This window comes from Dipodomys ordii, unplaced genomic scaffold, assembly GCF_000151885.1.
Source record: "Dipodomys ordii isolate 6190 unplaced genomic scaffold, Dord_2.0 Scaffold5, whole genome shotgun sequence".
Taxonomy (NCBI): domain Eukaryota; kingdom Metazoa; phylum Chordata; class Mammalia; order Rodentia; family Heteromyidae; genus Dipodomys; species Dipodomys ordii.
This window is the reverse complement of record NW_012267221.1, coordinates 15981510-15995124: the sequence shown is the minus strand read 5'-3', so window position 1 is coordinate 15995124 and position 13615 is coordinate 15981510. Positions and strand designations below refer to the sequence as shown.

Here is a 13615-nt window from a genome sequence, read left to right as displayed (position 1 = left end):
CATGAAGGTTATTGGACATGACTCTGGTCTTCCTCAAGGTAATGCTGTCTCATTTCTGAAAGCTCTCTGTATACTGTACCTTGTGTGCTTATGTGGTACATGGAAAATACAAAGGTAAGTACCTAGAAAAGCGCCAAAGTATATGAGCAAATGGGAACAAATTGGATACTAAATAACAGCATGATATTTAGAGTTTACTGTAAGAACATCCCCAGTATTTTTTTGTGGGTTCAGCTAATTAATAGTTACCAGGTTCATCTTCCAGTAAACCAGTTCTGGTCTGGCCATGTTCTTTTTAAATCTCAATTGGATCCCTCATACAGAGTTAATATCAAATTTGTCTGCTTAATTTCCAACTTTATATTTCATAACTGTACACATATTTTTTCAGTATAATTCAAACACATTACTCTTGTTTCTCAGGTCTGTTCTACACTGCTGCCTTATATCAGAATTCAGAATTCTCACTGTCTCACATTCATACATTTAGTTCTCTGTCTCTCTGTCTCATCTCTGTCTCTGTCTCTCTCTGTCTCTGTCTCTCTTTCTCTCTTTCATTGGTTTTGGAAATTGAACTTGGGGTCTGGGGCTGTGTCTTTGAGTTCTTTTTGCTATAGGCTAGCATTCTACCACTTTGAGCCACAGTTCCATTTCTAGTTTTTTGGTGGTTAATTAGAGATATGAGTCTCAAAGACTTTACTTCCTGGACTGGCTTTGAACCATGATTCTCAGATCTCAGCCTCCTGAGAAGCTAGGATTATAGGCATGTGTCACCAGTTCCCAGATTAGTTCTCTCTTTAGAACCAGGACCATGACCTCTTCCATTGCAATGGTCCTTCCAGTCCCTGAAACTCCGTATGGAACTTCTCAGTTTTGAATATCTCTAATGTAATCTACTGTATACGGGTGACTTTAGGCAGGAACTGTGTCACATGTGTATGTGATATTCAATCTTACTATCTCATGTGTAATCTGTGCTCAGAGAATATTGTGGTATATGCAAGAGAATAGACACAATGCAGCCATGCTCATTGCAATTTTTATTATATTCAAATAGTTGTACACAGGGGTTTTATGTGTACAGTGCATCCTGTTTAGGATCACCCCCTCCATCACTCTCCCTCTACTTTTTACCTATTTCCTCAAGTTTCCTAGTTCCATTTTCACTTATGTAGATTATTATGAGTATATTTGCCTACAGTTCTTCTGTTTCTCTCTCCCCACCTCCCTTTATGGCTCACCTTCCTCAGACAAGACATACTTCAGTGTTAAACTGTTGATAGTTCCAAAGTTACACCATCAGAACCCATCCTGTATATATTATGCTTAATTAAATTTGATCAGGTATATATGGCCCTGCACAACTTTTCATATGTAATTTATATTTGAAGTTTAATTTCCACAGATTTTGTGAGAGAAAACATCTGACCTTTGTCTCTCTAAGCCTGACTTAAAAATGTTATTTTTTTCCAGGTACATTCATTTCCCTGAAAATGATTTGATTCTCCATAAGGATGAATAAAAGTCCATTATTTATGTACATGTATATATGTGCACTTGCATACATGCATACACATATAAATACATATGTGCATATGCACACATGCATATGGACATCTGCATATATGTATATACACATATGTGTTCACACATATGCATCCATATATTTTCTTGATCCATTCATCAGTTATCAGTTGTGGGGTTATTTCCATAACTTGGCTATTGTGAATAGTGTTGTAGTGTCCATATGCCTTTATTGAATCATGACTTACAATTTATTTTTTTGGCCAGTCCTGGGGCCTGGACTCAGGGCCTGGGCACTGTCCCTGAGCTTCTTTTGGTCAAGGCTAGCACCTTACCACTTTAGCCTCAGTGCCACCTCCAGATTTTTCTGTTTATGTGGAACCAAACCCAGGGTTTCATGCATTCTAGGGCCAAGCACTCTACCACTAAGCCACATTCTCAGCCATGACTTGTGAGTTTTTGGATAAAGGAATGGTATTGCTGGATCATAGTTTAGTTCCATTTTCAGCTTTTGGAGGAATCTCCATACTGCCTTCTATAGTGGTTGTATTAATTTACAATGCCAGCAACGTGTAATGGAGTTCCTTGTTTGTTTGTTTGTTTTGTTTTCATTTTTGGCTTTTTTCATCTCTCCAGCATTTGTTGATGTTCATAGACCTGCTAATGACCCTATTAACTGGATTTGATTTTCATTTTCATCCTGGCCACAGGTTTTGGACATTTCTTCATGTACATCTGAGAAATGTCTGTTTAGTATCTTTCACTTATTGAATTATTGATTCTTTGAGAGTTTAGGTTTTTATGAATTGTTATAACTTAGTAAAGGCTTAGAAATATGGTCAGATGTTATGCTTTCAATCTTTTCCTTTAAAGAATTAATATGAGAAAAACTCAAAATCAGACATACTACCTATTGTGATTGAATGTATTGTGTAATTTTAATAGTATTTCTTATACAATCTTAAAAATAAATTGGTTTCACTTAGGATTGATAGTATTTTTTAACTTGCAGTTTTCCCTGTGAAGAGATACTAATGCATTTTTCTTCATTCTTATTTAGTATATGTGTTCTTAGTGTATGCATTACAATATCAGAACAGTTGTTAGCAGTAATAAGTATAAAACAAGTATTTTCATTAAAATTCTTACGAAAATATTTACACAATATATTTTTTCAAATTCTTTATTGTGCTTAAGTGATTACATAATTTCACAAATTTCACAGCATTATGGAATAATGATGCTTAGTTAAAGTCACAAACACATTCTAACTTTCATGGGGCAAATTGTCTATCATGGTCTATAACGTTTATGAGTTCTATGAGCTTTGCAATACAGTTATTTCTTCTACATTGGATGATATGTACATTCCTTTCCTCTTTCTCACTCCTTCCCTCCCTCCCATCACTGCCATTGAGTTGCATAGTTCATTTTGATCAATGTCCAGTGCAGCTGATGGGTCCCACTGTTGAATGTTTTTCCCTGATTCCCTCTAGTTCAATGTCCTCCTCCTGGTTTCCCTCCGGTGTGCACATATATACCATATATGTGATCAGCAACATGGGGTCATTTAGTAGCGATTCCACCAGATGAGTGGAGCTCATAATACATTTATTATGAACATATTTTGTAATTTCACCTTTAAAAGAAACTGTATAGTCAAAAGTTCCAGAAAATAGAAGCTTCATAACTCCAGATTTTATCAGTGAAATTTTCATTTTATTGTATTTCGTCTAGAAACAATTGACTCCACTCTTTACGGTATTAGAACTTACTGAGGATGTATTTATTTAATTTTTTAAGATTTTAAAAATTATCTTTAAGTAGTTGTGCAAAGGAGTTGCCATTTAACAAAGCAGTTATGAATATATCTTGGTCAACATTCTTAACCCCCCCAACCCACCCTCTCCCTCATTCTTCTTAATTTTGTAGGATACATATTAGATATTTTAAAACTACATTCCCTCTAATCTTCTTCATTTGTCCACTCCTTTCCCATTATGCATCCTTGCTTTCTGGTGTTTGCTTTTGCTGAACTTTGACTTTGCTTTTCTAAGGAATTACACTGGTTGAGTCCTCCCTTGAATCTACGATATTTCAGTTAATGCATTTTTATACACTTGCATACATATTTACTTATAAAGTTATATAAATCTAAGGCTGGGAAGGTAGCTCAGTGGTAGAGTGCTTGCCTTGCATGCATGAGGCCCTTGGTTCAATTCCTCAGCACCATATAAGCAGAAAAAGTCGGAAGTGGTGTAGTGGCTCAAGTGGTAGAGTGGTAGCCTTGAGACAGTGCCCAGGCAGAGTTCAAGCCCCACAACTGACAAAAAGAAAAAAAATTATATAAATCTAGCTTCCACTTACATGGGAAAACATGCATTCTTGTCCTGCTGTGCCTGACTTATTTCACTTCACATAATATTTTCCTGGTCTTACTATTTCTTTACAAATGGTACAATATTATTGGGTGAGTAAAATTCTGTTGTGTGTATATATATACTACAATTTCTTGATCCATTCGTCCATTGAGGGGCATGCAAATGAAACCAACTTAAAAAAAACTAGTTTCGTAAAGAGAGGTTGTATTCTTGATTTTACCTTATAGCTTAATATGTAGCAATTAATCTATTTCATTATATTAGCTTATTTATGCTATCGTATTTATATCCAAATCCACTGTGATCCAAGCTTTAAAAGGGTTGGAAAATAGTCTATTTATAATGTGTTACAGTTTGACTCTGTTTGTATTTAGTATGGTGTTTAGTTTACAAATGTGTTATATAATACCTCATTATTCATAATTTTTCTATTTTTATTAGGAATTGCACCATTCACCATTATAATGTTTTCTTCTTTCTTCTTTGCTTTTTTTTCTCTTTTAAATAATATCTTCAAATAGTTGTGCAAAGGGTTTTCAACTTAGCATGCCCACTTATATGGAGAATACATCTTGATTAGAGGTCTTTCATCTCCTCCATCTATTCCATCCCCACTAGTTTTGTTTAGTTTCCCAATTCCATTTTCACATATGTATATTAAGTATTATGACTTTTTCACATTTCGTTTATTTGTTCTTTTTTTTTTTTTTGCTAGTCTTGGGGCTTGAACTCTGGGCCTGGGCGTGTTCCAGCTCTTCAGCTCAAGGCTAGCACAACACCACTTGAGCCACAGCACCACTAACGGTTTTCTGAGTGGTTTATTGGAGATAAGAGTCTCATGGTCTTTCCTGCCGGTCTGACTTTGAACCGTGATCCTCAGATCTCAGCTTCCTGAGTAGCTAGGATTGCAGGTGTGAGCCACCGGCTCTCAGCTCCCTATTTGTTCAGTATTTTTAACCCTTGATTTTAGTATTGAAATCAAGTGTCACATGGCTTCCTCTTTTCCTGCCTCCTTTCCTCCCTCCCTCCTTTTGTTCATTTCCTCTCTCCTTTATTTTAATCTCTATTATATTTTCACACTTTATCAATGAATTGATTATCATTCAGGGACATCATGTATGATTCCATGGAAAGTTAGTTCTGAACATTTCAGCTTTGGAACATTTCTGAGACAGTATAAAAGGTTGGTGTTGGTGTTGTTATTTTATATTTTCCAATGTATAGATTTTGAAAAAGAAATTATAAGATATTTTGCTTGAATTGTGTTTGCTTTGTTTTCATTAGAAAAGCTTATTTTTTCCATTATGAGTATAGTCTTAAACGTAGGAAACAGTAATCTAATTTTTTGAAAAATGGCATTTCTTCCTGAAGCGTAATAAAAAACTCATGTTTTCCTATTCTTTATTTCTGCTTTATTTCCCCTAGCAGCTGATTATACTAATATAACTACTAAGTGAATAAATTGTCTAAAATTAGAATAAATTATCTAAAATTCTCTTGAAATTTATCAGATTTAAGTAAGACTTGATTTTAGTTACAGAAAACTAAGCTTCCTTGGTGTGTACATTGTACTGTGTTCTTTCTCCTTCAGCATTCATCTTTTTTAGAAAGTTTTATTATCTCCATATTGTGATAGCCTATATTATTCACATTTTATTATCTAAACACAATCATATACTTGATTGCATTTAGTGCCATTATTAATTTCAGTGTTTGTTCTGGTCTGCAACTCTGTTCAGTGTTTATTCTAGCCATCTTTTTGGTGACTGCAGTTTATTGTCTAGTAAATTCTTCAAGGAGATTTCATGAGATTAAGACATTATATGTTTATAAAATTTTGAACATTTGCCTATTGATTGTATAATTAATTATTTTGTCTATATTTCAACCTTATTTCTGATTCCTTTCTTCAAGCATTGCATGGGTGTTGCAGAACTACTGTTGTTGGATGTTACTTTAAACTAATATAAAATAGACTGATTCCTTCCTCACACCCTCGTCCCCCTTTTTTTCCCTCTGAGTTCTGGAATTGAACTCAGGAACTTCACTTGTTGGATAAAGCTCTAGCACTTGAACCATATCCTTAGTCATTTGTTTTTAAGATGTGCTTCACTCTTTCCCCTGGCCTCAACTTCAAGATCTTCTTGCCTCTACTTTCTAAGAAGCTAGGATTACAGGCAAATGTCACCACATTTGACTTTCCTTTCCCCTCTACAAAAAGTTCTGGTGGTAACTTTGGTAGGAAATGCCTTATTATTAAGTTTCTCTAGGGGCACAGCATGACCTTTCAATAAATCTTTATAACGTAACATTGCCTTAATTTCATCTTGTGTATCTATTCTTTTCAATCGTTGTGGTTTTCTTTTGTGAGGACTGAAATTACATTTTCCAAATCTCCTAGACTTGCCTTTAGATTTCAGTTTCTGTTTAGTGGTTCTCCTATACAGTTTTTTTTTTAAACAAGAAAATTTTTTACTTCCAAACTTTTTGGTAGCTTTGAATTTTGTTGTTTATTTGCCATGGACTGGGATTTCTCTATGGACTATCACTTTAATTGCCAATGAAACTTGTATACTCTCAGCCAATGCTTTCTATTCTCTTACTCTCTACTTATTTAGGCTTTTCTGAGGGAAGGGTCTTTTTGTAGCTTCTCAGCTTCTGTAGTCTTATGCATTATTCAAGTCTTTATAGATGGCACACACTATGATTAGTTTTGGAGTATTTTCTAAGGATCTTTATACTGAGCTCTAGAAATAGAAGGAATTTACTACCGATATACATCTTTGCCCTTCTTTTTTAAAAGCACCTCTCAACCTCTCACATCGCACTGCTTTTCCTGTACTTTCAAGTTCTGATATAATTTTATGTTTTATCAGCATGATCATAATGACTCTAGAAATTCTTTTAATTTACTTAAATGTGTCATTTGTTGCTTATATTTTTATTTGTGTAGTTTGAGAGTGGCGACTGGCTCTCACTGTCCACCCCAGGCTGGTCTGGAATTTGCGCTGCTTCCCAAGGATTAGGATTATAATATCCTACCATGCTGTGCTTCAAAGTATCTTTTTCTTAATTCCATCCCAGAAGAAAAGAATGAGATATATCCTTTCTTAATAAAGGCTTATTTTTTTTCTTTTTTGTCCTCTTTTTGTCATTTTGGGCTTTGCAACCTGAAGAGAGCCATGTGCTTATTTTGTTTGTCCTTTTGAGCTAATCTTTTGAAAGCTTCTGACTGTTGATCTTAGGAAAAGCCTTAAGTGAAAATTTCAGATGGTTGTAAATAAGAAGTTTATATTTTTCCATCCATTAGTTTTATTGATTATACCTTATGTCTAAAGCTTGCCTACAAAAGATAATAGTGCAGATTCTACCTCCCTAAAATTTCTGAAAGTTTGTTTCCTTCTTACTCAGGGGATTTCTATTTCTCTATTATACTCTTCTACATATTCCTAATGGTCTCCTTGTTTTTTTTGAATAGTCATAGAAAAAAAGCATAAATCATTTTCTGTACAATGATAAAATCCTTATCTCATTAAATATTTCTACTCTCAGGGATGAGATTAGAATGACTCTTCTCATCTGCTCTTCCCTCCATGGTCCCCCCACATCCCCCAGAATCACCTTTGTACATTGTTTGCTTTAAACCTGTAATTACCTTCTTTCCTGAATCCTTGATCTATTTGGGGAACATGGTTCACTTTGCATGATGAAATTAAGTTCTTTCTCTTAGTGTTCTAACACTTTATTTATAGCAGTTCTAACACAACACCTAGCTTTAAGTATGTTAAGGGTCTATCTTTCCTTCTTTGGACATTAGTTCCTTGATAGGTGGGGATTATAGGCCTTCAATATAACTTCAGGTATGGAACAGGTAAGCACATTTTCCAATACTTGACTCTATGGTCTGGTCTCTGTCATCACTGGGGCTTAACAGTGATTTCTATGAAAAAAGACAGTTTTTATTTTGTGAAATTGTAGGACTAGAGGCTCTGAATATATATTTAGAGATCACTATTGATCAATTGCAGCAAAAATGCAAGATTTATCTGAGCCTGGTGTTCTCAAGACCGCACATTGACTTAGCAGTCACAGTGGTATCCACTAAATGAACTACATCAGAGAGTAAAATAATGTCCAAATGTTCCTGTGCAGAAGACTGTGTACTTTTGTTCAGAATAAATCATATGGCTAATAACAATTGTTAAGATGAGAAAGGAGTGACTAGTCTTTCCACATTAATTGTGTATGAACAGAATGCTGACCATATAAAGAGAGTACTCTGCTAGGTGTTCTGGGAGAAGCAGAGGAAATAAGAGCTGGGATCTTTCCCTTAAGGATGTTTCCACTTTAGGGAAGAAAAACCAGATCCTGTGAAATGATTCAGCACAAGTGAAAACATGAGGAATGACGATTAAGTCCTAAAAGAATACATGACAAAGGATGACATGGTATTTAAGGAATGATGACTTCTTGGTGGGTAGATTTTTTTAATCTAAGTCAGTGTGCAGGATAATGGACATGGATACACAAATGAGTAGCACAGCGACACAGTATATGGAAACAGCTAGGAGAACTCAGCAAGGTGAGATTTGTGTAAGGTGAGATTGATTGGTTAAAATGAATGTGTAGAACTTGGTCATGAAGACTTATTCTTCTACCTTATAGCTCCTGTACCTACCATGTAGTGTACAAGGTAGAAAGTGTGATGGTAGGGGGAAAACAAAGGAGGAGGTAACAATGCTCAATAGGAAATGTACTTATTACCTTGCTCATGTAACTGTAACCCCTCTGTACAGCATTTTTACAATAAAAAACATACAAAAAAAGAAAATGTGATGGTTAAAAGTTATACATGCCCCTTCCCTAAAGCAACTGATCATCAAAATGAAAGTAGGATCCAGTAGCTGACGTCTGAATAGTCGAGTATATGATGAAGAACAAACTGATGACAAAGAATGGACATACATGGTTTCAGTCTGTCAAATGTGATTAAATAATACTTTCTTTGAAGGATTGTTATAAAAAAGGAAAATAACATGCAAAGTCTAGATTGCAGTCTTTTTTTATGCTAGTACTGAGACTTCACCTTAGAGCTTTATGATCTTTTTTTCCTCCCTCAACGCTGATGCTCTACTACTTGAATCCCAACTCCCCTTCCAGCTTTGCTGGTAATTTGGTTAATTTGTTGGTTATTCACTGATTTTCTTACCTGGGCTGGCTTTCAACTGTGAACTTCATATCTAAGCCTATTGAATAGCTGAGATTACAAACAAGAGCTACCAGTGCCCAGTAAAGTCCTACCACTCTATTTCTTTACATCTCTCTCTGTCTTTCTCTCTCTCTCTTCTTCAATCATAACATAACTTGTATATGAAGAGAGAAATCTTTGAAGGATACTTGAAAACTGAGACTTTGAGAAGAGGTGTGGTATAACTTGGCCATTGAAGATTGGTGGAGGCCAGGGATTTTGACTTAATAAACATTATACACAGAAGAGAAGATACAGAACATGTTTTGAGGAGCTGCAGGAAACTTTTGTTGGAGATGAGCGGATGAAGATGCTTGAAATATGGTCTTGGAATAGGGGTACTTAGGCTGGTACTTAGATCCCAACTTTATACCATGTTGACTGGTTGTTTATTTGTGGTTGTATGTCAGATCTTTTAATAAAAAGGAAATGGAAAGACTTGGAAAAAATTATATTCAGTGAAGTAAGCCAGGCCCAAAGAAACATAGGTCCCATGGTTCCCGTTACTTGCAATAACTAGAAAAGCTCAAAAGCTATGTGCATATGACCATATAAGATGATGCTAAGCGAAATTAACCCCAAGATAGGGAAACAAGTGATTTTGTCTTTCTTAAAAGCTTTTGTTTTTAATGCACTTATAATGTACCATGTGAGTTTTTTGTTTCTTTTGTATGTTCTTCCCCCATGATATACCCCCTGTTTTCATTGTATTTGATTCCAGTGCCCTGAATCTTGTATATACATTTTTCTAATTTGGAGAGGGGAAGGGAAATAACAAAATGCTGAAATAAGGTTACAGGATGACTCATTGTAACAATGAGATGTACAAGACACTATGTTGAAAAGAAACTTTACAGCTTGGGGGGGTGGGGAGGGAGAAGTTGGGGAGGTGGGGAGGGAAGGGATGGTAGGGGAAAAACAAAGGAGGAGGTAACAACACTGAATAGGAAATGTACTCATCACCTTACTCATGTAACTGTAACCCCTCTGTACAGTATTTTTACAATAAAATATATACAAAAAGGGATTAAGAAATGATTAACTTGGAATTTCCTATGGAAAATAACATGCTATATTATACATAGTAAGGACTTCAATGTGTGTGTATGTGTGTGTGTGTGTGTGTGTGTGTGTGTGTGTGTTAAGTACCTTAGTGAAAGAAGTAAATGCACATGTATATTAAACATCAGGTCTGTTTGAAGATGCCATTTTGTAAAAATGATATAGTACAATGTAGTACAATGAATACTGTAATCCTTAAATTGAAATGTCTTGATCCCAGTTGTTGGGGTTTTGCCTGACTTAAGGGTTTACAGTTTTCAGCGAATTAAGCCAGGTTGTCTTGCAGTATGTAATACAATTTCACAACAATCTCTGGAAGTAGACATGTGATTCAAGTGGTAGAGCACCAGCTTTGAGCAAAAAAATACCCCCAAAAGCAAAAAAACTAAAAAACTAAACAGGAGATTAAGGCCTTAAATTCAAGCCTTAATATTGTCACAAACTAAAATAAAATAGTCCAGTGTAAGGCAGTGAAATAGTGGTCTGGATAATGAAGAGGAAGTTTGCTTGTGGGTAGCAGAAGTTCTTCCATCTTGTCTGATTACCATAAAGAGCACATATTCAAGCCCTAGTATTAGCACAACCTCAACACAAGTTAAAGTCCTTACTGGCAATAAATAAAATAAATACTCTACTGTAAGTCAGTTAAGTAGCAATCTGGACAATGAATAAAAGTTGGCTTGTGGGTAGCGGTGGCTCTCCCATCTTGCCTCTCCCATATTATGTTACCATAAGGAACACATGTTCATTTAGAGACCATGAGGAGTTTCTTTCCTGCTGAAGATGGTGGGTGGGTGGGTTATTCAATGAGTTGTAGTGGAGTAGCACTGAGTAGGTCCAGTAGGTTGAGAACCACTGAGTAGATGTCAGTCCAGAGGGATTTTACAACTGTAAAAACTTGGATTACTTTTTTTTTTGGGGGGGGTCCGGTCGTGGGGCCTGACCCTGTGCATGGGCGCTGTCCCTCAGCTCTTCAGCTCAAGGCTAGCGCTCTACCACTTGAGCCACAGTGCCACTTCCGGCTTTTTTTTTTCTTTTTGCTTATGTGGTGCTGAGGAATCGAACCCAGGGCCTCATGCATGCAAGGCAAGCACTATACCACTGAGCCACCTTCCCAGCCCTTGGATTACTTTTTAATATGGTAATACTTACTGTTTTGGTAATTCTTTAGTGCCATTTTATGTTTGGGCTTTATTGAAAAGTTTATCAGTGATAAATATTTTCATTCTCAAAATTATTAGAATAATAACATTTTTACCTATTGTGATAAAAAACAAAATAATAAAAGTTCTAAAATAGCTTTCAATGGGGGCTATTTTAAGTCTTTTTAATAGAATGAAATGTACATAAATTTATGCTTTTAAAAATGTGCTTAATGTTCATATATTGTAGTTTAGTGCCCCTTAAAATTATCATTTAATTTGTTAGGATGTTATTTACCAAGTAGTATTGAACCAATGTCATATCTCTAGGATGGCTATAAGGTCCACAAAATAAAAATTTTAGCTGCTTAGTACATAAATGTATTAATGTTAAAAATATTACATGTAAGTCTGTACTTTATGTCAATTCTAACTTTAGAGTTATTTTTGTGACTTAATATATTACAACTGACTGATTCATTAATTTTATGAATTGTACAAGTCAACTAAGCTCATTTACATATTTATATACTCTAAGTAGACCAGGGTAAACAGTTTCTTATCTGCCATATGTTGAAATTCTCAGTGAAAACATAAATGTCTCATCAACAAAGATGGCATTGAATTACACTGTTTTGGAAAAAAAATAAGTGAGCTAGAATGTCTGTTAATCTGGTTCTTTAAATATCATAAACAAAAGTATCAGAATGTGTTCCCAAGGACAAAGGCAGACTTTTCCCGGGTGGTGATTGGTTGCTGCTCTGTCCTGTCCCGCAGCCATCCTTAATTGGGCTTTGGGTAGATTGGTATCACAGAAACAGAGTGACATTTATTACTTCCCTAGTTGTTCCTTTTGCACTGAGCCTTGAGATTCCCAGGGAACAACTGTTAAAAATTTCTTTCATTTCGCTCATGATCTGTGGCGGGATATCCTTGTAGCAAGATCAGAATGAGTTTGAGTGCAAGGAGAGTCACTCTGCCTGCAATAACGCCAATAGTCCTGCAGAAAAGGGTACGTGGTTGCTTTTGCCTTTCTAACATTTTTCCTACTGCCTTTTCCCCTCTGTTGCTGTGAGTTTGCTACTGTATTTAAAACTTCCATATTCTTGAGAAGGACAAGAGCTCATTGAAACTCTGTATCACTGTACAATGAAAGGATATATTATTAGAATTGAACTGAAAATACTTCATCAGGATGTAATTTTTTAAAAACTCTATGTTAAAGCAGTTCGTTCTCAGTTTCAGGGCCTTGTGACTTTTAAACTGTGCTGAAGTTTTGCCTCTTGTCTTTCTGTTACCTTAGATACTATTTACCTTTATTTCACTAGGAAATCTACTAGCTGTTAGGTTTTATATCTGTTTACTTAGGGACTATTTGTTGTTGTTTAAGTATAATTTATAATGCCTTTATCTCTTTATTGTGAAGGGACTATATAATTGTTTGACTGTTTAAAAACCAGTTCATTGCCCTCAAGATTCTACCCATTTCCATTTAGCTTCTATTTGCTTAAGAAAACTTTCCACTAAATTTCTCTGTGAAAAGAAAAGGCTTCCTGTTAATTATTAATGTAATCGATCCCATGTGCAAGAAATATTTATTAGCTTTTATTTCTTGCAAAGACTACTTTTATGCCTTGCTTTTATGGCTAACTATACCCATGAAGTGGAGCAATATTCCACTTCTGTAAATATACCATGTAAGACACTAATGAAGATGCACTGCTTTGAACTCCTTAGGGAAAGATGTGACACATGTTCTTGGCAATGTGCTTTCTCAATGCTGTGGTGACAGTAGACGCTATAATACTGATTTCTGTGCTCAACTTTTAACAGTTAAATATTAACAGTGCATTCCATTAACTCAGAGGTCATGTTTTTATTTTCTTGAAACTTGACAGATCGGGCAATTAAGGTTTAATTTTTTTTTAAGGAATCTCTCCTTTTTATTAAATTTTTACCTTTTCAATTGAGTTTTTAGTCTAGTGAAGTATTTATAAACACATTTTATTTGACATTGGTGTAGCTACATGTTCCTGTTGCCCACTTGTGTTCTTTCTTGAAAACATTTTCTCACTTCAAGAAGACTTGCTAAAATATTTTGCCTGCGTTTAGATCTTAATTTGAATTGGACCTAGATGTGCCTTAGTAACAATCTAGGTAATAGAAGGTGTAAAATATGTTAACATACATTAGAATCCTCATTCCTGCATTTGAGCTCTTAAGCCAGTTAGTATTGCCATTTAGATTGACCAAGAAAC

General features: G+C 35.3%; 1 protein-coding gene across 1 annotated transcript in view; it reads left to right on the top strand.

The window, feature by feature from the left end:
* The first annotated feature begins 12188 nt into the window (after positions 1-12188).
* Grb14 (growth factor receptor-bound protein 14) overlaps positions 12189-13615 on the top strand; it is an 83026-nt gene continuing 81599 nt past the window's right edge. Inside the window, exon 1 of the mRNA XM_013027857.1 lies at positions 12189-12369. Within this exon, the coding sequence (XP_012883311.1) occupies positions 12307-12369 (63 nt within the window). The 5' untranslated portion in view covers positions 12189-12306. The remainder of the gene's footprint in view (positions 12370-13615) is intronic.